The sequence below is a fragment of the Dermacentor variabilis genome, chromosome 5, assembly GCF_050947875.1.
Source record: "Dermacentor variabilis isolate Ectoservices chromosome 5, ASM5094787v1, whole genome shotgun sequence".
In the NCBI taxonomy this organism is placed as follows: Eukaryota; Metazoa; Arthropoda; class Arachnida; order Ixodida; family Ixodidae; genus Dermacentor; species Dermacentor variabilis.
In genome coordinates, this window is record NC_134572.1 from 117,681,867 (window position 1) to 117,708,450 (window position 26,584).

Below are 26,584 nucleotides of genomic sequence, written 5' to 3' on the forward strand. Positions count from 1 at the left end.
GCATGCTGAGGCATCAACCTTAGGAGAGCATATGCTAATCTTTGGACATTGCAGGGTTAACTTTGGACTGCATTTAACTATTGTGCACGCTGAATAATTTTGAGCACATTTGTGAACAATTGTGCACGCTGGCACAACACTATATATAGTAAGGGGTTATCGTGCGGTACTTACCAAGAAGAGTTTCTGCGTACTTCAAACAGGTCACAACTTGAATCTCTTCTCACGCCTTGTTTTTTCCCAGAAAAAAAACCTTTCCTGAGCCTGTCTTTACAAGATGCTTGGGATGAAATGAAGCCTCCAGCCCCCGGCATTTTGGACAAAATGGTTTGACGCTTTACATTGCGCGTTCACTTTCCGTCTTGCATAAGTACACGCGTTTTCAATGGCTGTCGGAGTCCCGGTGTGGCTCGTTCCGCAACTGAAAGCTGTTCAGTGAGCTCCTTTGACTGTCTAGTCGCATACGTGCCTGAGAATACAGTCGAATCACGATATAAAGAACCTGAATATAGCGAATTATCGGATATAATGACGTAAACATAAAATTTAGTTGGCCATGCTTTATTTCAATGTGTTGTTATAGTGTTATAACGAAATCGAAAATGGCGTGTCCTACTCGGTGTCGGGTATAGCGACAATGAATAAACATTGTTTATCCTTCAGTAATGAACAAACAAGAATATTTTTTTTACAAAAACAGCCAAACTCAGACAACCAAGTTCCACGTCTGAAATAGTTTTAGAGCAACTCAACTCATATTTTGTAGGGCTCTATTTCATTATTAAATGATTGTCATGCCTCAAACCGAGTGGCACATGCCAGCGAGACCATCGGTGGAGCAGTCTTCGAACCACATCCGCACCAATTGTCAAGGGCGAAAAGAGAGAAGAGAGAGAGAGAAGGAGATTCTTGAATATGGGAAGGAAAGGTTGGGGTAAAGTGCAGCGCAGTAACTGTCTCTCAGCAGAGGACACCTCAACCGCGCTGCACAGGGGGTAGGGAATGAAAGTAGGGGGAGAGAAAGAGCACCAGAAACATAGAAAATGAAATGTGCCATTGAAGAGTACGGTTCCAGCATGCACAGCCATTGTGAAAGCGAGGCATGCCGTGCAAGCGCCTACAAGCAAACTCGGTGGTTATGCACACGTAAGAAAAACGGAGCGACTTAAAAAATGAATCGATCAATTGTTTGATCGCTAAACGAGGTGCAACCGGTTGTCGTATGTATCGCAAGAATAGCGGCATATGCAACGGTATTGCCAGCTTTGCATGCGCCTACATTTGATCTTACGGGATAGACATGCAGCTAAGGATCTCGCAGTAACACTTTGAGAGAAGAAACGTGAAATCAGTTTACGCGTAAGTTCCGCCGCCGTTGGTCAGCCTTCAATAGCCAACCAAGAAAAAGAAGTTTCCGTTTTAGATTGCGCAAATCGATGCCCGCCGAACAGTGCACTACTTTTAAGTCTCTTGTAACTACTTTACTTTGTCGCTTACTTTTTTATGTACTAACTGATCTAACCACAATTTCTTGACATGCTCGTTCAGTGCCTTGTAGGTGCATGCACAGTTGAAGTGTTGAAGAGCCATATTAACTCGTTTCTTCAATAAATTTTCCAGTTGACGGCTAGAGCTTGCGTTGTGTCTACGTCTTCGTTTTGAATGCGATGTAGTTGTTAGCCATGAACATATACCAACTAACCCAATTTTTCCTATTCTCTCCAGCACTATAAAAATTGTTTAGAACTCATTGGAGGTAACAGCGTCTCCTGGAAGAAGCCAGGCTGCGCCTCATTCTGCAATGATGCAGCCTGTCAAATGTCCAGTCGCTGACGTGCACGTGCGTCTTTGAACTTAAGACTTGTTTCCGCCACCGTACATGTACGGCGTTGAGGTCAAATGGTTAAAGAAACTTGAGGCAGATCTGGAGATGTCCTTGTCATGTTTCTTTTCTCACATTACACCACTTGTCTGTTCCAGGATCTGCCTGAAGAAAACGACGAGGTGAAACTTACGGCTAGCGTCTACCTGCCCCTGCAAGGACGCCTGGTGGTTGGCAGGGAAGACGGCAGCATCGTTGTCATGTCGGCCACACAAGCCGTCATGCTACAGCTCCTTTATGGGAAGCAACACCATGACGGTAAGAGCGAGGCACGGGGCATATTCGCCTCTTTCCTTTTACAAAATAGCGCTTGTACAAGGCTATTTTCCAAGGCGCAGATAATATAGTACAAGACGGTGTATATGCTCAAACTAGAAAGAAACGCGAGCACACTTTTTGTCTATAGATGGTCTGGTATCCGAACTTTAGAAAAGGGACCTTTGTACGTTTATTCAACAACACCCATAGCCCACAGAAACATGGGAAAGCAAAGCCACTTGCAATGCAATCCTGTTAAATCAAGATAAGCCAGTCCGATTTTTCATTGTCAGCACTCAGTCGCTCAGCGAAAACAAATTCGCTTGTCTCGACTCTGGAGGCCTGCATGTGCTGTTAGTTTGCACTGCGTTGTTTCTGTAAGTTTTTTTGTGTTGGTGAATACGAAGAGAAGAAAGGAGGGTTAACCGAGGGGCCAGATTTTTATCAGCCATATCATAAGGAGCCAACAAACGCTGACACCAAGCACAACATAGGAGAAATTACTTGTGCTTAATAAATGAAATAAAGAAACGATAAATTAATGCAAACTAAAGTAGATGAAAAAACAACTTCCCCCGGGTGGGGAGCGATCCCGCAACCTTCGCATTTCGCGCGCGATGCTCTGCCAAATGGCAGAGCATCGCACACGAAATGCGAAGGTTGTGGGATCGTTCCCCACCAATTGGCAGAGGCATTTTTTACCTGTTCTATCTTTTCAAAACGATGCAATCTGTACGTCATGTTATTTAAAGGCCGCCTTGCTAACACGGATATAGTAGTAATGGAAAGGATAACATCCGTTCTTTTTTGTTCCTATGCCTTCGTTTATGATAACTAGCCTGCCTTTACGTAACAAGAATCTTTGCCAACTTAGTCAACGTTCAGGCATTTCGAATCTGTGTCTTCACTACTATTGGCAATGCTTCGCTAACTGCTGAGTGAGCGAATAAGGACTTTGTGCTTTGGCTGAAAAGAAAATTTGTGTTTAAGTATACAATATGAAGGCAACAATAAATTAAAATTGTTTAGCCTCCTACCTGACACTTCAGTCCCACCTGTCCCTAATATGTGACTTCCCATCAAGGTTCTTTGAAAAGGGAAATTTCTGGATCAAATCGCATACGAATATTCGAGCATAGCGATATTTGATCATCGAATTTAATATGGAACATTTTTATTAGTAAACAAACGAAGTTGCCGACAGAGGCGTCTGCATTTGTAAGGTTGCAAAATAAAAAAAAACGCTGTGCGCGTAGATTTAAGCGACGTTAAAGAACCCCAGTTGGCAAACATTAATTTGGAGCCCTCTACTACAATGTCTCTCGTAGCTCCAGTGTTTCTTTGGTACGTTAAATACCATGAATCAGTCAAAAAAATGATTTGCTAAAAAGACGTATTGACATCCTTTACATGGCTTACAGAAAGGCGTACTTAAATGCAATTAAAGACGTTCAGAAATAGACGTCTGGTCAGCTGAAGGACTTGTAAATGAGAAAAGTTTAGCAAAGCAATAAACGGGTCTAGTTGGTGCACTTTCATAGTTTTCACGAGGTATGTTTCGTTTTTAACAGGGAACAAAACAAATGAAAAAGGACGACACAACTGATTGTATACAGTCGAATGCGTTGTCTCTTCAGTCTTCCCCGTTTAAAACATAGCGCATCATAGGGCAGGAAAACTATGAGAAACAAGCGCTTTCAGTTGACTAGTGCACCATGCATTTTGAGAGCACGGGCATAGTGCAAGCTTGCACAGCCTAGTATATCGAGTGCACCACGTTTTAGCGGGTATGCCGGTATAATAGCGGCAAGTAAGGCAAATCGGTGCGGCTGCCAAAGTTGGACAAATGACCTCAATATGCTTAACCTCTCTTCAACCTTCGAAAAGATTGGACGACCTCGCGAAACCTTATTGGATGAGGTTGAGGTTCACCTAGGAGAACTCACCTCAACTTTCATCGGCCACCAGCGACCTCACCTGAGCGTCCTCAACCTCAACATTATTTTTTTTCGTTCATAGTAAGGTATTTTGGTGCCGACTATACATTACCCGAACATAAAGATACGTAAGCTTGCTCTAATGCCTCTGGTACATGGGTCCTGAGTAATTGTATAGCAAATGAACACTTCAGGAATTAATTGGTTGATTAGAAGATTTTAGCTATTATAGGTGTCCAATGGTTTACGTAAACCCGTGTGCAACCGATAGTGGTGGTGCTAACGCCGTTACAGTGACGTTAGCTGGGGGGATTCGCCTCTAGTATGATATATATGCTCCAACTGGAATGGCTCAATTTTTTGTTGCCGCTCGAGAGAAAGAGAAGGTAAGAAATGTTCGCTCCCGCAGTGCGTTCGCATAGCATAGTGCTCTCCAACAATATTATTCGCCTTCCTTCGAGAGATTTTATAAATGTAATTATTTTGAGAGAAACAAACGTTAAATGCTGTGTGCCTCCTATATAACTGTCGTGGTCCGGGGCACTATCTATCTCCTGACTCAGTCGCAGAACGTTGAATAAACTATAGGTTCAACGCAGCTTCGAAATCGAAGCACGATCTTAAGGCTCAATCGAAAGATGGCACATCGACGAAAGCAGCCGTCCTTGCGCAAATTTCATATTTTGCCCATATTTCCGCTCATTCGGCTCGACATAATCAAACTCATCATCGACGAGAAAAATCATTTTCACTGCCAACGGTTACTATCGAAGAGTAGTCGCACCACACTCTATTATATTTCGCAATCGTCAAGCATGCGTCGGCAATGTTCTGATGCAAAGAATCTCATAATCGCTTTTCGACGCAAGAATTCAACGTCAATTTTGGCTAGCACGGCAGAACTATTTCTGTTGGATTCACATGTGCAAAACATGAAACCAGTCGCAAAATATCACTTTATCAATGTAAGAATAGAAAGACTTTATTCATAAAAAATATATGCCCGAGAAAAGCATGCTAAGGCAACCGTGGTGCGTACGTGCGTCAATTTTCTGGGCTATGGCTGTCCAATGGGCGTTAGTTATTTCGTTAAGCTCAAAATTCTCTTCTCACTCTCGTTATTTTAGTTTCGAAATAAGTATTACAATATGACCAAACAGCGCAGACGGCGGGACGCGTGAAAAGCGGACGGGACAAAGCCCTGACATACATGGCACGCTTGCAAAATAAACAAAAAAGAAAAAAGAAACAAAATATGCGCACAATGTAGAAGAACGAGGAATGTTAAAACAGTCTAAGTCGCTTGACCAGGGCAACTACAATGATGCCTTCGTTGCTTTTTCAATCTTTTTTTATCTTTTTTTCCCTAAATGTGTAATTTCGTTACATCCTTTTCTCCATCCCTACCTGCGTGTGCTTCATCTTTCTGTCTCCCCTTACTCCTTCCCTACTACAGGGTAGCAAACTGCATTTCTATCTTTCGTTTAACATCCCTACCTTCAATAATCTCTCTCCCTACAAAACACACAAGAAACCAATATATATTTAAGGCAATACAGGACGCATTTGACAGACATTGTCTCCTCTTTTCTTTAGACGAAAGCGCCTATTTGCGTTCGGGGACGAATATCGCCCATGAACTGTGCGCCTAACCCAAGTAAGATGGAATGAAATAACTTTGCATCAAAAGCCGGGTGTTTATTGTATTCCCTGCTTCTCAGACGGACGCCAAACAAACAAATGTACAAGGCTGAGCGGAGCCCTTCGCGACGTGTGGCTTTTATGGCTAAATAATAATGGAATTAAGTTTAATTTTCAGGAACATGTCAGCAAGCACTGTCGCGCATCACTACCTATAATGTTTTCTACTTTTCTTTGTAACTTTGTCACGTAGCATTGTCACTATTTCATGCCCGCACTTCTGCTATGGGTTTCAGGCATTTGACAACGGTCCAAGACCTGTCAACGAGCGTTCGGTGGTACACACTGAAGTGTAAACGAAGGCGCTTCGCTGGTGGCTCGTTCAATTTTCTGAGAATGAAACCACCTGATTGCCTACTAATTGATAATACACTCTCCTAAAACGTCGCTTCTTATTTTTAAAAAATCGTTATATTGTACATAAAGGAATATCAGGCTAACGTGGAACCTTGAACGAAGCAGTCTTATCATGCTATGTTAGTTTTCTTAGCACGGTCAGCTTGCTTCATGCCTGATGATTTAACACTACTGGTCCCTCTCTTATACATTGTACAGCTAATGCCACACTCTGCGAGATCGCTGCGAGATTGCTGCTAGAACATAGTAGTAATGCATCGCAGTGACTACTTAATTTCTTAGCAACGGCATCAAACGCCTTCAGAAATGTTCTAAAGAGCTGGGAGACAGCGAAAATGAAATGCCCGAGGACAAAAGAGCGTGTGACCGACCGCGCCGGGCACGCTAGACACAAGCATTGCATTTTTTACAGTGCAGAGACGGCAGCGCAAGCTACCAATACTGTTGCCCATTATCAAAATAAAAGTGACCAAGCTATTGATACAGTGCAATAATTACGGAACAATATCATTGCGAGGTAAACAGGTCCTACACGCACGTGTGCACACTGATAACATTGAACTCGAGGAGTACTCCAAACTTCTGACGATCTGCCACTCCGACTGGTCGATCTCGTGGCGAATAATGTACTCGAATATACGGAACGTGCGTCACCTTATAGTGCAAACTTGCAAGATTCACGAGTTTTTGAAAACTCGATGGGGAGGTAGACCAACTGAAGCCTTCCCGTAGCGAGCACGCCAGCGACGCGGATGCAGAGTCCCTCAGGTAACGTCACACACACGAGGGGACGCACTCAACTTTCTAGGGTCTAATACGTACATGTAGAGATACCTTAACGATTTTAAAAATTTTCACTAGGAGAAGTTCGAACCGCTACCATTGATTCATTCGTTCAGGATGAGTAGATATAGACGTAAGCAGCGCCGGAAAAAAGATCGACCTCAAAACACGACCGCACCAAGCATCCGACCCCGCTCAACCTCAAGCTCTCGAATGAAGTTGAGGTACTCGCAGAATTTCTATTTCGCAGAGTTTCTGGCGTAGTGTTGACATTGCATCTGGGGAAAAATTTCACGTGCCCTTAGAGTTCGCGACATTTTGTGCGTTTTGCGAAATTGCGGAAATGATAAATTCATATGCGGCGGTATCATTTCTAGGTTCCACGAAACTTCTAAGAATCGCCTGTGGCAGGTAACATAATTTTTGTCCTTGAGCTTTATTATTCGACGAAGCGGACATTACCAGTACGACAAATCGAAACACATATACAACTAATAATTAAAATATGTAATAATTAACTTTTAAATTACTTTAGGGCAGATATTGCAATTTACAAATGATAGCCGGTGAGCCTGCAAGACGTATCCGCTTGAAATGTATTGCCAGGATTATGCCCGTTTCGATATGCACACCAAACTGTGGGACGATATACATGGGCGTTCCAATCACTTTTCTGCTTCAATGCATAAACAACCGTTTTGTTAAAGAAGTAAGGGGAACAACACTGTATTTTTACGGCAAATTTGATGGCGAATACCTTCAAACTGGTGCCATTCTTCAAGTTCATTCCAAGTGGATAAGCTTTCCAAACTTACCAGCTACAATTCGTAAATTGCCATTTGTGCCATAAATTAATTAAGGAGGAAGTTAATTAGTGATCCAGCTCAAGGAGTATAATTGTTATCTGGAACAGGTTATTTTCTTTTAAATTCTGTAAAACCTAAAGATGATCACCTCGTACGCTAAGGCTGTACTAAAGGAAGAGGGTTCTACGGTATGTATAACAATGGTCAGTGATTTCGCTTGTCACAGAATTAGGCTTAGTAAATATTCTCTGAAAAAGAACCAATGTGGAGGAGGAGTGCACGGCATTTCAAAGCTTCTGTGCTATGACTTTCAAAAAAAAAAAAAAACTTTTGCAATTGTGTTTTCACAGTTTGTTTTTCTATACGCTCCCTGTGCCCGCAGACCAACCGCAGCTGCAAGTGATGCGGGGCCACGCTGGACGCGTCACGTGTCTGCTGTATCCAAACTACGTTCACCCGCGCTACGAGTCCACCCACCTGGTTTCGGGGGGCGTGGACTTCTCCGTCTGTCTGTGGGACTTGAACGCGGGCACCCTGCTGCACCGATTCTGCGTCCACGCGGGCGAAGTCACACAGCTTCTCGTGCCACCGAATGACGGCAGCGTAAGCGCCCTTGCTGCTTTCTTTTTTTTTCCTTAATGTGAATAGCATTCTTGGCACTTGTCAGACCAGTTTCCTTTCCGGCTGTATCCGGCTGTAGTTTGTCCGGCTGTATCCAGCCAAAGACAAACTCTGGGGGCTTGGTATGTGCCAAAGAATATGTTGCGCCTCTTCTATTCCCAACTTAGGTCATTGGTTATGTGCCACTGGATTATGTGCCGTCCTTCAGATTACTCTCGTCATAACATACAAAAAACTCATCACCAATTTCACACACGTGATCATATAATTTGATAATAACATGTACAACGTCTATAAAGCGTACATAGAACAATAAAGCCTCATTTGGTGCCGTTTTAATTTATTTTCGCCTCTAATGAATTATATTCACGTACTTGACCATTCATCGCAGATGTGTTCTGGTCAATGTTTCTTTAGAATGTTGTGTTCAGTAGACTGTATAACAAGAATCGGACACGCTGCATCAGGAACCAAGCTGCGATGGAGTGCGTGAAAAGTCTGGTATGCTGTGGTGTCCAGGTAGAATTTTACTGATTTTTGTGAGTAAATGTTTGATTAGGCGACCAAATTTTAAAAGCGAGATTTGGCCAAATTTAGAGACTAAATATTCAAAACGCGAAGCGTGTAAGCTAACCAATAAAAAACGCTGTCACAATTATGTAGACTGTCTACTTGTACATATAATCTGTACATAATAGATGTGCTACCTATTAACGCAGCTCCTAATCTACGACTAGGTAAAAATAGGACTTTTGCAAAAGTCGCTTAACCAATGTAACAATTACACATAATCTTTAAATTAATATACAATGTAACAGTTACACACAAGTATTAAACTAATAAATCTTATTTTTTCAACAGCTACAATTTGCAAAATTGTGCTATGAATGTTTGGTGGAGTGACGGTGTCGTGAACTTCATGTCTCTACTTATTCGTTTACTTTTTTTACAATTGACGGTCGTCTGCAATTTTTGTAAACAAACTGTCAAGCTCTACACTAAAACATGGCTCCCAAGTGTTCATACATTCTGTGTTTTTCTCATAGGAATTAATTAGGTGGTTGTGGTTGTGTACTTCTGCATTTCATATATACATTTGAATGGAGAAATCGGGAGTTTGACCACATGCAAGTCTCGCTTTGTTTTCTGGGCACAAGTTTGCCAACAAACAGTTACACACAGTGGCGTAGCTAGGTCGTCTGGCACCCGGGGCCCATAGGTCTTCTGTCACCCCTTCTCCGGCTGTAGCCGGCGGAAAGAGGGGTGTCTTCAGACGTATATGACACCCCCCCCCCTCAATGGCCCCTTGCACCCGGGGCCCACGGCCCCCCGGCCCCCCCTGTTGCTACGCCACTGGTTACACAATCTCCTGTTCATCGTTTCTACAAGTGTTTCTGCATTTACGCTATCACTGCTCTTACCAGTACGTCCCCTAATCGTATTACAACGTTTAATTGTCATATAAACAAGTAAAGCAATATGACTCGAACCAGGTGCTTGTATGCATGAAAGAATTCTGGCAGTTTTGGTAAGTTCATGGCCAGCAACGTACAAATTTCCACACTGTAAACGTGTTCTCCTTACAGCCACGAATTCTCCAGAGCATCTGCAGTGTGGCCAGTGACCATTCTGTGGCGCTGGTGGATCTCAAACAACGCAAGCCCATCTTGTTGGCCTCTCGGCACGAGTTCCCTGTTAGTGTGGTCAAGTGGCGACCGTCGCAAGACTACATGATGGTCAGCCTCTCGGACGGCTCGGTCTACATCTGGGAAATGGAGACCGGTAAGGGTGCGGGAACGTGCACAAAAGAGCATTCGTCATGATGTAGTTCAGAAATGGGAGAGCAATAGTAAATGACAATGTCTAAGTGTAAGCCAAATGATGTGTAGGCATGGTGAGCGGTCACCTGAAGGATGAAACAGGACATAGCGCAAATAGACGGGGTGTGCTACTTGGCTGTGCACGTAGTCCTTTATTGTAGTGGACTGTTCCGCGAATGGGCTGATAGATTACTGTGCCTTAAAGAGACATCAAAAGGAAACACTAGATTAGACTTTTCAACAAATTATTATTTAATAATCTCATGTAAAAGAATCATTGCTAAAAATAAAATAGGAGCCACACTTTCATTTTTTTTCGTGCTGAAGCTTCGGCGGTGACACGTCAGTGTGACGTCATTGATTTCAAGCTATTTACCTGCGTTTGGGTCATTGGTGACGCAGTAAAAGTTCACAGAACGTCTGAATAATGAGGCAGTCTGGAAAAATGAATTTCAGCATTAAAATTATTTTTGTACCTCTTTACAAGAGCAGCGGTAAATAACCTACTTAATTTTGCTATATGTTGTGGTTTATTAAAATCTCACATAATACGGCGTTGTTAGGGGCTGCGGGGACGTTGAGGCGCAGTAAAAGCTCCCAAAACTCTCGTAATTGCAGTCTTTGGTTACGTTAGATTACAATCTCGACTTCACTGCATTTTAGAGGAGCCAAGTATTCTATACTGCCGATAAAATATTAACTGTATTTGAGCAGACGTCGACAAAACCGTGACGTCAAAGTGAGCTGGTGTGGCAACTTCAAGGTGGGGTCAACTACTCTTGTTTTTGTTTTAGTATTTTTTGTTGGTTTATAAAGCTTACTCTCACGGTAGTAAGAGTGGCGCTTTTTCTTTGTATTTTGGATGCAGTCAACTTGATTTTTCTCTTTAGTGTCCTTTAAGAGCTATTTTCTATTGCTTTCCATGTCGGAACATATTTTTGGTCACGCATTCTCGGCTGAAACATTAAAAAGTACAAATATACAAAGTACAAAGTGTTAGAGTTGAAACACACGTGTTTTCTTATAGCTTTGCTCTACAGACAGGGGACAATAGAGTGGCGAAGGCAGATTGTAATGAGAGTGTCAGTAAATGCTACCGTGAAGCAAGCAATGTCTCGAAGTCTGGCAAACTTGGACGGCCTACTTCCCGAGAGCAAATGCACGGGCTGGTCCCAAACATAGACGGGCGCGCGGCGTCTTTCTCCTTCTTCTATGGGTGTAAAACTGGAGACTGCTAGGAGAGGCTTTCGCCCTGCAGTGGACATCAGTAGGCCTACAATGACGATTATAAAATCAGTGTGTGCGTCTGGTTGCGCAGGGCTCCTGGACCGAGTGGTGCAGGGTCTGACGGCAGAGGACGTTCTGAGCGCGTGCGACGACTACACCGGCCAGGCCGGAGAACGCATGACGAATGCGGCGGTGCGTCATCGTAATATGTCTGCCGTCCGGCAAGCCGGCCAGCGTGGTGTGCACCATCAACACCACTCCTCGCACCACCGCGCTCCTGGACACCAGGTCAGGAACGAATCAATCATACGTGATGTGGGGAAAAGGTAGACGTAGCAGAGAATTCACTGGTTAGCAATTGATGCGTTGTGGTTATGGGAATTTCGTCTCTCCCTCTCTCACACATGGATGGCGCTAAGCAGTCTCATTACTTCGGAAACAGGCCCAGCTTGTTGGAACATCAGAGTACTTATTCAGTTGTTGATACAAATGTGGTCCGTCTTCACAGCCTTGGGGCATACACGGACAATAAGAACTGTAGTTCAAGAGCGTCACGTTTTGGGCGAGTTGGTTGTACATGATTCTTATTAAACTTTTGCGCGCACAAAGACAGGATGTCGAATGTTGTGTGTCCCTTCGTTCGACGTCCTGTCTTCGTGCGCGCAAAAGTCTAATAAGAACCATGTAGTTCAAGGACAAGGCACCATCAAGAATTATGACTGTCATGAAATACCACAAGCATGCTCACTCACAGTCATTGGCGCTTTCCATCAACACGGATGGTATAAGATGTGCAAAATGGTGATTTCACCAGCTCGAGCGGACAGAGCGAATGAAGTTTAAATAAAAACTGCACTGAGAAGTGCCATACTAATACTCGGTTCATTTGAACAGACAATATCAAAAGAAAAATAAAGGCACACAGCAATGCAGAGAATGAGGTACCGTAATATTTTCACAGTATTCGCAGGCCAGTTGGTCTTTTCAATGTGGATAGTGGCATCTGACATGTTAATATCGTCACGTTGTTTTGACGGTGAAGAAGAACGCAGTGTCAAGACTGTGAGTTAAAAATTGAATTCCTTGTTGGGTGAACATGTGGTCAGTAAAACAAGTAATTAACCCTCAAGCACAACGATAGCGGGGAGCAAAGTCGGCGATCATAGAGAATCTGATCTGTAGATAAGACGCGTCGGCTGTTTATAGATGACTCATCGAACCTTCCAGCCTAATCGCTGGTGCTTGTGTAAGTTCTAGAGCACACACCACTATTCTCGTTGCGCAAGCAATCTTATTACACAAGGCTTTGCGACAACACACAAAAAAATAGATAGAACCAGCCATAACAGTCCAGTAATTTTCTATGCAGAAAGGCGCTCCTTGCGTCGGGTGATACTTTTTATCATTTGTTAGCTGCTCAAAGATGGTCACCGGGAGAGATGATTAAGTGCGCGCGGCCATGTCACCCTGCGACCAAGAATCAAGCTGCAAATAAACCAACCTTGCATTATGCAAATCAACTAGGGTGATATTATAGTTGATCACTTTCGAGATCTCACTTTCAGCAGATACTTGTTGGCTAAAGCCTATGTGCAGAAAGCCTATCGCTCACTCTGATGAGGCTTTGCACCAGATGTCAACTAACGCAGAAGTTATTGTATCTCTGGCAATCGATCAAGAGTACACAGCCCCTGTCGTCGTCAGCCAGGTTCTTTCCACTGCAGGTCGAAGGCATTTCCCAATAATCTTCAATTATCTATGCCTAACGTGATAACGTGAACTGATTCCATCCCATGAGGAAGTCAGCTAACGCAAGATAGAGGTATTGATGCAAGGCAGGGCGTGACTCTTCTATTGAGGCCCCATTTTGTTACAAGCAACCTCTGAATGCTTGCAAGTAATGGGTGTCCCATTTGTTACACTGTAACCATTTTTCCACCCTCCGAACGCAGCACGGAATGGGCCATGAAGCGGGCGACAGCGTCCACGCTCGGTCCCGGTCACATCCACTCATGATCCAGGGGCTCAGGACCAACCACTTGGATCAGTACAGCCACGTGCTCTTCTTCGACATTGAGGCGCTCATCAGTAGGTATTTTTAATGGCTCTCTCGCACTGCACAGCTACGACACATAACAAAACGCATACCTAGTTGGTCCTCTTCGGCCAGACCTGGTCCTTGCGCCATTAAGCCCCGTACATCATCATCATCAACACAAAAGTGCCAGAGGAAACGGTCATGCGCACAGTGTGTCGAGTACAATGACCTGCATTCTTGTAGTGCTAAGAACTCTAAATGAAAAGATTTTGTTTGCGGCTGAATTATCTTTGCTTAGATTTCGTCCCAAGATCACACTTATTGGTCAACACAATTTACTCAAGCATTTGACTTGTTTTCTTGTCCTGATCTGAAAAAAGAACTACCATATGCGCACTCCATCACCGCTGAAGTGAGGTGGTTCTATGAGTACAGTCATCCGACTAGAACCAAACATAGGGAAACCCAAAGTAGATGAGCGGTATGCTGTACATTGCCCAAGATGTGCGATGACGATCATTATTTCTCGCCCGCTTCATGCTTCCTTGTGCTTTTTTCTAGTCTGCTAACTATGCTCGTAAAACCATGCACAAGCTAGTGCTTAATGTTAACACAGACTAGTGAGCATAGACTCAATGCTAACATAGACATATACTGTTAATATTGCTGTCTGTTGAAATGAAACCGGCGAATAGCAACGATGGACGTTTGGTTGAATAATGCGGGAGCAGGACTTTCATTCTCACCGTGAAAATCCAGTGAAAAAAACAGCGCTAAGCGCGAAAAATATTTTTACTATTATAGCAATAGCGTGGATCGCGGTATCTGTAGGACAGTGCCATCAAAAGCAAGTCTTTGGACAGCGCGTCTGATTTCATACTCGATAGCCGATAAGGCCTACGAGTGTGAACACAAAAATCAGCACGCGTACCGCCGACAGACCTTTTGGACATGGAGAGAGCCGCACGTGAATCCGTACGTCGCTTCTATAGCCGTCAATCTAACCCGTGCGTCTAATTCCACGCTCGATTGCCTATAAGGTTTGCGAGTGAGAACATATTGGCGGCGAGCTCCTACTCCTACTCAGCCGGCCGCATTGCTTAGGCCGATCCATCGGGAGTCGGCAACCAAATATACCAATCAGACGACACGGAGGCAAGTACGTTCGAGGCCGCCATTTTTGCGGCATTGCGCGCGTGGAATGCGATGGAATGCCAGTTTTGCCCACTGTCAAGTCTTGCATTTTCTCTTGTGTCGTTCGTTAATTTACGATGCACTGCTCCTGCTCTTTCTTGCCTGTGTCACACACTGTGCATGTTGTGTTTGCTTCGCGTCAAGGCTTCCTGAACTTCCTGAAAGGAAAGCAACGCAGGGATGCTTCCGCTGCTCGGATGGCTATGCGCGCCTCGCGAGACATGTCGGAACTGCTGGCTGAATTCAAAGGTACGGGTACTGCACGTGTCTGCATTTGCACTTTTCCATTTGTTGAGCGTCTTCGAAGCTTTCCAAGCGATTTTTGGAGCGACCAAAACAACGCATACCGGAGGCGCAAAAGTGTGCAAATAGGCACTTTTACATTAACTTGTGTCTACAAGTTGTACTTGTAATATGTGAAGTAGTTTGTTCTCTAGAAAGCGACCCACATCAAAAGCAACTGCACTGCAAAAGCCGCGGAGGGATACCGCTATGACCACACTATTTGCGTAGCTTCCACAGCGTTAACTGCCATGTATGAAACGAAATATAGTAACTTTTTGCTTGTGCTACCAATTGTAGCAAACGATTCTAATAGAAGCTTATTTCTTTCAACCTATTGTTGTGTTTACTTCAAAATTGAATTATGTGTTTGATATCTGAAGCTATATTCCTTTTAGTAGAAGTGATTTCAAGGTGACAACAGAGAATGACTCTAAGGTGAAAACCAATATTATTAGAAGCAAATGTGAACTGCACGGACTAACTTATTATGCCACAAACATATACATACCTGGAACCCAGTGTGGAAAATAAATTATGATATTGTGTAGAAGGTTGAAAACTTGGGCTGGATAATGTAATATGGCATATTGAATCATAACGCAGGCAAAGAAGGAAATTAGCACTAATTCATTTTTCTTCTTTGCCTGTGTGTTTCATTTTTTCGGGCTGTTATAAACCAGGCCAAAAATTGACGTTAAAGCTATGTCTTTATGCCACTGTCAACACCGGAAGCTGATTCCTTACTCGTCTTCGAGATAGAGTTTTGTTGTAGTCAACACAGTTGAATCTACACTTACATGCAGTCAACTTTCAGGAACCAGCACAATTGTTAAAGGATCTTGATCATTTACAAATAATTGAGTGTAAATGCTCAGGCTAACTCGAAAGCCTCTTTTTGGTGCAGCCCAACATCAACAGATTAATTCAACTAGGAGATCGCCGCTGTTCCGCGTTTCCACGGGACGTGTATGTGCGGCCTGGCTCACATAATTTCAGTTCACACGCTGGAAGCGATAATACAACGCGAACGGAGCAACCACAGTGTCCGTTTGTTGCACGCACGGAGCTTTATCAGAGCCAACGAAGAACGCCGGAGCTTCGATTTTTGACATGAGAGGCGTTTTCTTGCGTGCGAAATGAATCTGGGAGATTCTAATGCGATGCAAAGTTTTTTTTTAGAGGCTTCAGTCGGAAATTCGAGAACGTGTGCGTAGTTGTTCAGAGTACATAGGCCAGGTTCGAAATGGACGTCCCCGCGAAAACAAGTTCGGCGAATGTTTGTTTTTACAGCAGTACGCCTCTTGAAAGATACCGTCCGGACGGATGTCCAAGGCTGCACTTGCCAGCGCGTATAGCTTCGACGGTACGTGGGGTCACCGTAAAGTTGGCGCTTCATTAATTCGCTGAAAGACAAACGCGACTGTTTGCGTTTTTAGAATACTGAATAGCTACACAGCGACGATCGTCGATGCGTACAGCATACAGGGGCTTCGCAGCTACGCCCCAGACAAGATGATGGACGTGGCCAGTGTCACCAGACCACTATGAATTTTCAATATAATCTAATAAAAGTGAATTTTACGGTAGTTTCTAACCTAGATTTATAGTTGCAACTTGTGTTTGGCACACAGTGGCCTTGGTTACTTTTACGCCAGAATAGGTGGTTTGTCTCAACCTTTGTGATGCACTCTGTGTTAAGACAAATCCTATACTGTGCTGAGAAGTTTACGAAGCTTTGTTCAGTTTCTGATGCATTCAATCGTCCTCTGCTGCGCATAACTTCTAGGAATATGAATAGATCTCCAAGATACCTTTCTTGGCAGCCGAAAAGGCGTCTGATTAAACCGGATGTATTCCGTTGGCAAAATCAGTGTTTCCTAAAAGATCTTTGGGCTTTCCACCGTGCAGTGCAAATGCAGTCCGAGCAGCGTTTGGGACCACTGCCAGGCACCCTGGAGTCGCAGGGCCTCTCCAACCAGACCGAGTACCAGAAATACCTCGCCACGTCCACCATATCACCCGAGACGCACAAGAAGTCCTCGGGTATGTAGCAATAAGTTTATTTTCAGATGTGCTAGCAAGGAATCTTGTAGAGGCAGCGTCAAAAGTTTATCGGACATGACGCCTCTGAAGTATCAGAACATTCCTGAGCCTGAGCATGCGGCATGGATTGGAAGTGTTCCACATGTACTAATGTGGGCTACCAACCTAGTGTTGCAGTTTTTTAGTGACGAAGCTGAAGCTGGGGCTGATATTCAACCTTTTTGTGGAACCTGTGTTCGACCCCTTGTATGTATGTTTTAAAATCTTTTAAGGGAGGCTTGCGTGGGCTCACCCGGCCAGCAGTATTAGATGACACGACGATTATTGATATTCCGTGTAACCACAAGGCATGGTTCATTGAATTCCCCAACACGGTATAGAGAATTATTTAGACAATAACCTGGTATCTCATTAGACATTCTGATATATTGTTGTCTGTGGTCCTGTGCTTCTTTTGTGTACATATGCTTCCTGTGCGTACACTTCAACATAGGCACCAAATTAAAGTTTTTTGTTCAATTTTACTGGAAAAAAACAAAAAAAGAAGATCATGATGTCAAAAACATCGGTGGGCTGTACTAGCAACGCGACCGCAGTGGCGTGCGTCAAACCTCTTGTGCGTGCTGCAGACCATGCATGGGCACTAGTGCACAGAAATCAGTGCTTCGCAGTATCGAAGATACAAGTATCTGAGATACTCTCTTAGATACTCCTTCGGTATCTTGTATCTGCATCACGATACGTCTGGCAAGACCTGTATCACTATCTGTATTTCCGATAAATGAAACAATGCATCTTGTATACTTACGATACAAGATCATAAGATGCAAGATACTGTTGTCGCAGCATCACCGTGCGAAACTATAAACGTTGGCTGACTTCCGCTTCTCAGGCTGATACTGCTACCACTAATCGACATCAATAGAACTAAAGGCAGCGACATTCTTTCATCTTTCCGCCAGAGCCTTCCAGCGAGGGCCTGCGATGACGTCTGCACGTCCCTATTTGTGAAGCAGGATGACGTGGTTGCACTCGCGCCGTATCGACAAGTACAAGCACGCAAACGTCTGCGCGTAGCCGACCTTTTGTTTTCTTGAATTTTACGGCAAGCGTATCTAGCCAGCTCTTCAAACCGGTGTTTGTCTGAGGCCGCGAAGCAAGCGAACGAGGAAGGCGCCTGGAGGTGAAGAAAATCGCGCGCTGGGGATTGTACGAGGGAGCACGCTCTGCGCGCGGTAGAGTACCGTCACCTATAGGAATGTGTAGGTAACGTTGGAAGTGAAGAGGAGGAACCAGGCGCAGCGTCGCGGAGGAGGAAGGTATGCGCATGCGCGCTGGGTTGACCTCCTCTGGCAGTTGCTACATGTTTTCTTTACGATGCATACGTAGCGGGTTCGTCTCGTGCTAACGCCGTCTTCGCACTCCGCACGCTGCATGGGCGAGTGAAAGCGCGCGACGGTGAGCCGCCAATGGAGGCTCAATCTCGCGTGCGCAAGGTGAGGAAGCGCGCCGTATTTCGTCGCGCGTATTTCACCATATGGCACAGGGGGAGGGCACGGAGCGGGGCCGTTTCCCTTCGGCCGGCCGCGCGCGATCTGCTTTGGGGCAGTCTAGGGGGGGGGGGGGGGGGTGCGAGGGTTCGTAGCTTTGCGAGCGATGTTCTCAACGCAGAGTTTGCGTTGAAGCGATAGGCAGCGTGAATGTCACTTCGCTCGCTGCTGCTGCCGCGATTCCTCACGCGAGCGTTTCGACAGCGACTGCCCGCGGTCATAGAGTGCGGACACTTGCCGTTTGCCTGTGCGCGCTGACACCATGCTAGGTAATTTAAATAGTAAGCGAATGTTTACAACGGGACGTTCTACTCCGGCGGCCGCTGCTGCCTGTGGCGCGGCCACGCGGGACCTGTCTTGAATACGATCTGTCATGCGGACAGTGTAGGCGTCAAGGCGCGCCGAGGGCCAATAGCATCGAGTGCGCTGTAACACCCATACACTTGCGCGTCACCCGCATTCACGAAGTGAAACGTCACCGTAACGTTTTTGTTTTTAGTAGCGTCGATGCCATGACACTTGCTCGTAGCCACCGTACTGTGCTGTGTATGTCAATGCGTGCGGCGTCTTTCGCGCAAATTTTGATGCCGCTTTAGTGTCATTAACGAACTTTCTCTTGCGTGGTGCTTTGTTACGAAGTCTGAAGAATTCAAGAATGGGGTCGTCTTGCGCCTAATGGCTTTCACACGTCAGCGATCTGAAGGATCTCGTGGATGTAAATTTGACTGTTGTGAACCAAAGCGTGGACGGCGCTACTTACGGGAGACTTGGGCATAAAGCGGCTATTGTGTGTACGCAATCGTTGTTCGCAAGCACCAAAAGCAATTTTTTTGCACTAAGTTGCATGCGTAAACGGCGATACGTTCACTGACAAGCTGAAACTACACAGCAGTACTTGCGCCACCGTGCAGAGGCTTCTTATTGACGTTCTTGTATACATATAATTAAATGAACTATGTGGTTTTATGTGCCATGACCACGATTTGATGATGGGGCACGCCGTAGTTGGGGGACCGGGGATTGATTTTGACCATCAGGGGACCTATAACGTGCCCCAAATACACGCAGGACACGGGTGTTGTTGCATTTTGCCCCTCCCGCCTCGAAATGCAGCCGCCGCGGCCGGAATTTGATAACGCGACCTCGTGCTTAGCAGCGCAACATCATAGCTGGTAAGCGACCGCGGCGGGTCGTTCTTGTAATTAGATGGCGACCCGCTAGGTGGTCGCAAGCAGAGCAGTGACTCCCATCAATTACAAAAGCGATAAGCAAAAACCGCTGACAGTGCAGTGTGCAAAGAGCTTTCGTGTTAAGCGACTAAAGCAACCACGATGCATTGTTTCGGAATGAAAATATACATTGAGCAACAAAGACAGATGTTTTGAGATCTTAACAGACATTTCATTCAAGTAAAGCAAGGTTGGTCGAAGTCAAGAGATTTCCAAGCAAACATTTTTGTGCCCACGTGTTTGCCACTACACTAAGATCTGTACAATAAGAAATTTTTGTATAACACTTCTGTATAACAGAAATTGCGTAACCAAATACGCGTACACAAGTTATATTCATTCACGGATTAACAAGGCTACACGCCTAACTTATGTTACAGCTAGTGGGCGTCTTGCGCTCTAACATTGCAATCGTCCTCGCTCCTTATTCGTTAGTCGGCCCGTTTGTTTTTCGTGGCGTGATTAGGCATTAGGGTAAAGAAAGGGCCCCCTAAACTGGTGGCGCCCGGCATTGCCCTTCGCCGCTCGGGCCTGCCGGACTCGTAGATTCTTGGGGATCCTGCGCTTGCCTCCATCTCCGGGGCTTGCGCTTCGCATAGAGACGGACACGTTCCGCTTTGATCCAAAAGGGGTTGGATATCCCTCTGTTTTGCTGCCGCAGCCTATCCACGCCATTTCTGGACCGTACCTGTCGAACACAGGACGGTAATTTCTGCATCTAATCGCACGTCTGTATGTCTTATAACCATATACTGATGGGCACAGGGTTTAGTTTCATGAATTATACCTACTATGGCTGAGTCAGCTCTCTCAAGCGTGACCACTCCTACTCGTATCGACAAAGGAACTGCCGAAACCTAGATTGGCAGTTCTAGTCCCGCGTAGCCTTCTTAGATTGGAGATTCGTGTTGTATTATTTTGCTTTCGAAGGGGGGAGCTCATAACAAAATAACGTGGCACGTCATCGTTCTCGTCTTCGTTCCTCTTCATTGTGAACAGCACTCGAGCTGCGCTCCCAGAGGGTCCCACAACTATCCTCGACCAAGCAAACAAAATATTTGCAAGTTCTAAGTGCGGCGTTTACCTCCTTTCCACAGATGTAATATTTCAAGCTATACACGTGGTTTACAAGTAGAATTTAAGAAAACAGAAATAAATGCATTTGTTCTGTTATTTGTACCAAAGAGCGCACCCTACGCGAGCGCTTACGCTCTAGGAAATACAGCCACGAGGCCACAAAGAAAACTGACTCTATAGCGCACGAAATTGTCTCCCAAAGTTAGCAAACGACCTAACACTTCCAGAAATAAATGTAAAGGCTATCACGATCTCCTGATGTTAAGCTTCTATTTATTAATGATCTTTCTCGAGGTAAATAGTGTTACGTTATTGTAAACAAGTGCCGCGAATTTCACTGTACGGTGCTGTTCAGTGCGCTTCTTGCAGGCATGTTGCACTTATCGCTACGCAAGGTATAAAATGTCAATTTTGAATGTATGTACTGTAAATTGCTATGATCTTGTAGTGCTTATCTTTTTCTAAAGTGAATTTATCTATTCACCCATAAACTATTATGGGGTGCGTTCTGTATTATGATCATTTACAGTATATCATGTACGTGCTTTGGTTAGCTTAGAAACTGCAAAGCGTTTGCGAAGCAAAATGAGATAATAAATATGTTTCACAGATAAATTTTCTCATCTATTTTACATGTTTCCTGATTTTTGCTGTACATACGTGAAGGCAGTAAGCTTGTGTTTCTTGCGAGAGAGACCTTTGGTTTGAATAGTTGCGCAGGAAAAGTCGTATCTGTTTTTAATCTGTTATTTGTAGTTATTATCGCTGTTCCTGCGACAACGCACTAGCAACTGAAGGATGGACTGCAAACAAACTTGCAGCAGTCATCACGGTTACCTTAAACATTTTCCTAATCTCAACCTTCTAATCACAAATTCAATGATTAAGAAACTTTCGCTGTAGGGCTAGAAATATCTTGTTAACGTAATGCCGATGAGCGGTTCAGGCACGAAATGTCAACTCAAGCGACTGTTCACCAGTTGTATTCTAAATGAATGATCGGCGGATCATATGCTGGCGCTAGAAGACGATTTTGTTGATTGTTGCTATGTATTTGCCACTTGAACAACATACCGTGCAATATGTACTTAACTAATGAGGTATTAGTGACCCTAGAAATACGTTACGCTTAACACAGTAATTTGCACCGAATGAGCACTGCAAGCTTCCACTCAAAAACAGATCGAAATAGTGCAAGGAACGGCAAAATATTTTGCTCCGCTACACTCGAACGAAACGAAGTTTAGCGCATCAACGTAGGTTACATTTCGTTCAGTGGAATTGAAAATGACTCACATTCACCTGAAAAGCGAGATGCATGCCATCACTATGAGTGCCTTTAGGACCTATAACAAATAGGTTCCCTCCTTTCTGAGCTGTCCTGTACCTGCAGAGAAAGCTAGCCACGCGAAATAGTGCCATGGACCTGCTAGTACGTCAAGAGTCAACAAATATCCATGGTATTGATCGGTATCAGCCTAAAGAAAACTGATCTCAGCCACGACGGCCGCCTTTAGAGGAAAGCAAAATGCAAGAACGCTCATGAATTTTTCGTCAAATACATGATACACAGCCCCAGATGGCCGAGATCCATTCGTAATCACCCCACTTCAGTGTGCCTCATAATGAGATAGGACTTTTGGCGCGTAACGCCCAAGAATTTCATTTTGATTCCTTGCATTGCTTCCTCATTATGCATCGCATGTTATGCGCACACGCATATCTAGCCCACGAATGCCTTCATCAATAGTTGCATGTTTGTGCTCAGTATAGCGGCTACAGTGCAAGTTTGTCAACTTTTGCAAAAACTTGTGTTTATAGTTGCCCAACCTTGCAATTTCCTGAATGACGCTTTTTCTTGCTTTTTGATCGTTGTGTTTAGAGAGCATTAGTCAGAACTACGAACACCGTAGCATACGGCCTGAGAGCATTGCCACGCGGTGTATTTTTCGCGCCTTTTTTCATACGCAAAAGGAAGGATCGATGCTTTGTAAAGTTTCTATGCCCCCGTGGATTGGCACTTCCGGTGCTTCGATAGCTGCTCATTGAGATCGTCATTATACTTCCTCGAATCGCGACACTGCCTCGCCACACATTTACAATATGACCTATCTGCTGTGCCCTCGTCATCTCTTCTGCAACGCCAACTAATGCATTACGTCATGGAATTATCAGCATGGTTGAACAAGGAATTTCGCTCTTTAGGACAGCAATTGTTTTTCTCGGAAGCCTTTATTTACGTGTACTTCATTTGCTCCCCCACTCAATTTTGGTACAGAAAATAATAAACTAGGGTGTCGCGCAGACAAAAGAATGTTGAAATGTTAAAAAAAAGACAGTTTGTGCTCTCTACATTCAAAGCGAGAAAACAGGTCCGCGTACTGTTGTCACTTCTAATAAATAGGCACGTAAAAGCGGAAAAGGATGCACTTATGCAAACAGGCGTTGTCAATCATGTGAGACATACTTTTGCAGAAAACTGCAAAAAAGCAGGTTCCGATAGTTTAAAAGTAAGCAGCAAAGATTTAAACCTAGCAAGCGGGGAAAAAGAAAGTATTTTGTCAAGACACGTTTCGGTGTCGTATAGCAGCTTTCTCGCAGACGTTCTCCTTCTAGCGTCTTTATCGTTATACCATGGTGGTTCGTTGTGTTTATCCACGTACTCTTTATCTATTCTGAGGTTTGAAGGTTCCTCCTCGTCGTCCAGGTCAACGTGCTACCAGTATGCTGTCCGGAATCTTTAACGCTCTCCTAGCAAGAGCCTCCGTTGCGTGTCCAAGTAGAGCTGATGCTCGAGGAAAATTAAAACTTGCATTTATTTTACATATTTACATGGCAAGTGCCTTATGAAACGAAAGTGAGGCCGAATAGCCCTCGAATGATTGAAATGAAAATGCTAATGTTTAATCTTCAACATGCAGTGTGCTGCTATGGTTAAGCCTTCGTGTACTAGGTTGCTTGGTTGAGGGTTATGCGCGAAAACACCACCAACAGATCGACGCATGCACTTGTTCACTAGAGGCTCCAAGCTTTGGAACCTAACGATGGAAAAGGCTTTACCCTTTCCTGTTCCCATTTCTTGTGCCGCCACTTGTCTGGCAAATGACGTCACATTTGTGTTGACAACGAGCACAGGTCCAGTGGATGGAAGTTCTCCATAAGTCGTCTTCCAGTAGCTTACTCGATATATTGAGCACGTCTTCGCTGAATTCGGTAGAAACAGAAGTGCAGTTTTCCGAAGGTACACGTCATTGAGCAGTGAGCAGACACCTTTTCACTCCTAACAGTGATTTCACACACACTTCACATGAGATGCTCTGAAATTCAACGTTTTACGAGATCCCGTGGTGCGCAAACTTTTGTTGTTGACTGTATGCTCGCGTTACGCACGCAAATACTCGATTTACACAAACAAGTTGGCAACGCTTGGCAGAATCCCGAACAATGCTGGATAACCAGCTATATGTTGCGATCCGTGTGCCCCCCCCCCCCCTATGCAATGCCTTGTGGCGATGTAGGTAAGTGTAAACAAATAAAATACGCGTTTTCGCACACATATCCAAGCGGGCTGGCAGACCGACCGACCAACCGACCCACCCACCCACCCACCCACTTACCCACTCACTCACTCACTCACTCACTCACTCACTCACTCACTCACTCACTCACTCACTCACTCACTCACTCACTCACTCACTCACTCACTCACTCACTCACTCACTCACTCACTCACTCATAACGGGGCCGAAGTAGGCAAATAATTCTATTCGTACTAATAAAGCGACAGTACAGATTCTGGCCATCAGGCTTTTCCGTCACCCTTGACAGTTACAGGACCCAGAACGCTGACACGCTGACAAGTGCCCTGAGTCACCGTTTACCAAAACTAGGTGGTCAAGTTATGGACGTCCTCCTGAATGGAGGGGATGGGATAAGGAACAGACACGCCACGCAAGCGTTTAGAGTGTCTCTCACAAGGTCCCACTGCAAATTGTGGTTATACATTCGAAGATCTGAAACGCGGCCTAAGTGCGTTGCAACACAAGAGTTTTTCAAAGTCCTATTATGTCGCTAGGAAGCGTGTGTCCCTAGAAGCGGAGACATTCTCCCTCTGCCGCTACGTTACATTCCCAAGCGGTGTTCCTTCTCTGCCTTCCTGCCACACCAGAACGGAGGCAAGCAGAGCGCCGACTCCTCTCTCTCTTTCTTCTTTCCCTAGTTTGCGGTGTTTCCCCTTCCACAATGCATGATTAGTCATGGTTAGTGCGGAAACACGCACCATGAATATGCACTCGTGCTTGTTATTGTGCCTTCTTGTTGGGCGGCGTTAGCTAAAGACGAATGCGCGTGGCATTTGCTTGGCAATTTCGGCTGTTGTCGAAGGAGGCGCGACAAGCCGTAATACTCTGGAGAAATTTTGGCCAGAGCGTCATGTAAACGCTACACTTGTTTGCTTGAAATGGTGAAACTCGTGGAGGGACACTTTAACGCTGTGAAATCTGCTGACTGACAATGAGGCCCACGCCTTAGCAACCACTGACCAGAGACTTAGGAGTTTATAAACGAAAATCACGCACAGGAGCATGAAAAATCGTCCAGACAAACTGCAGAGAAACGTGCAAAGCTTAGTTAAATGTGTACAGGTAACAAACAACTGTAAAACGTGTCATTATAGTCGGTCAAGTCTCCCACGTGAGGATTTGCCAGAGAATCAAAAAGAGGATTAAAGTCTGTTTATTCATGCCATTATTAAGGAAAGAATCACAACAGATGTGCACTCAGAAGCAGGCCTCCCGGTGAAATGAAAAAATACACGCGACAATACGCGCGACAGCTCGCGCAGTGCAAGAATATGAAGAACATGAAACACGACAACCTTTCAAGGGAAAAATAAATGCCATAAAAAAAAGAGTCCGCTGGAACGTTCTGACGTCAGGTGTGAACGCGTGGGCTTATCCGATGTTTGCTCGTCAATGCTGCGATATCGAGAAGCGTCAGGCTGCTGGTTCGTCACTGCTGAAGATCATTGCGGGCTCCCACCACTTGTCGGTATTGTTTGGTGTCAGGGTAAAGAGAACTGATCGCGGCAACGGTGCCGCATTTCGATGATCGTAAAATGCAACAAGGCTCATGAATTTTCAGATAAAGAGACGGTGCACAGCCCAGATTGCCCAAATGAATTCCTACTAACCCAAACTGGGCGTGCCTCATAATCAGATAGGGCTTTTGGCGCGAAACACCCAATATTTTTTTTGTACTGCTGTGTACATGTGTACATGTGCAAACAGGCGCTGTCCATCATGTGAGACTGGCCTCTGCAGAAAACAGCACCAAAATAGGTCACAACAGCATAAAAACAAGCAGTTAAAACTTCAACCTAGCAAGCGGGTAAAAAATATATTTTGCCATGACATCTTGGGGTTCGCTATGACAGCTTTCTCGCGGGTGTTCTTTTTCTGTCACCTTGTTCGTTCTACCATGGCGGTTCAATGTATTTATCCACCCAATCTTTATCTGAAGCTCACGCTCTTTTAACCACACCCTCAAGACGTTCTGCAATCGTCTCCACGCTGTTGGGGATCCAGAAATTTAAAGGCTACTCGGCGACGTCCAGTTCAACGTGCTATCAGGATGGCGTCCAGAAATTTCTAACATTCTCCCACCAAGAAGAGCCACTGTTGCGTGCCGAAGGAGGGCTGATACTGGAGAACATATATAACTGGCGTTTACTTTACATATCTACATGTCCAGTGCCACATGAAACGAAAGAGAAGCA

General features: G+C 44.8%; 1 protein-coding gene across 2 annotated transcripts in view; it reads left to right on the plus strand.

Moving 5' to 3' along the window:
• The window catches only part of LOC142583100 (WD repeat-containing protein 7-like), a 126,155-nt gene that overhangs the window by 38,954 nt on the left and 60,617 nt on the right, over positions 1 to 26,584 (plus strand). For both annotated transcript variants that reach the window (XM_075693404.1, XM_075693405.1), the window contains exons 10-17: positions 245 to 327; positions 1,981 to 2,140; positions 8,107 to 8,327; positions 9,932 to 10,127; positions 11,484 to 11,680; positions 13,345 to 13,480; positions 14,769 to 14,873; positions 16,818 to 16,952. In XM_075693404.1, coding sequence (XP_075549519.1) covers positions 245 to 327; positions 1,981 to 2,140; positions 8,107 to 8,327; positions 9,932 to 10,127; positions 11,484 to 11,680; positions 13,345 to 13,480; positions 14,769 to 14,873; positions 16,818 to 16,952 — 1,233 coding nt within the window. The remainder of the gene's footprint in view (positions 1 to 244; positions 328 to 1,980; positions 2,141 to 8,106; positions 8,328 to 9,931; positions 10,128 to 11,483; positions 11,681 to 13,344; positions 13,481 to 14,768; positions 14,874 to 16,817; positions 16,953 to 26,584) is intronic.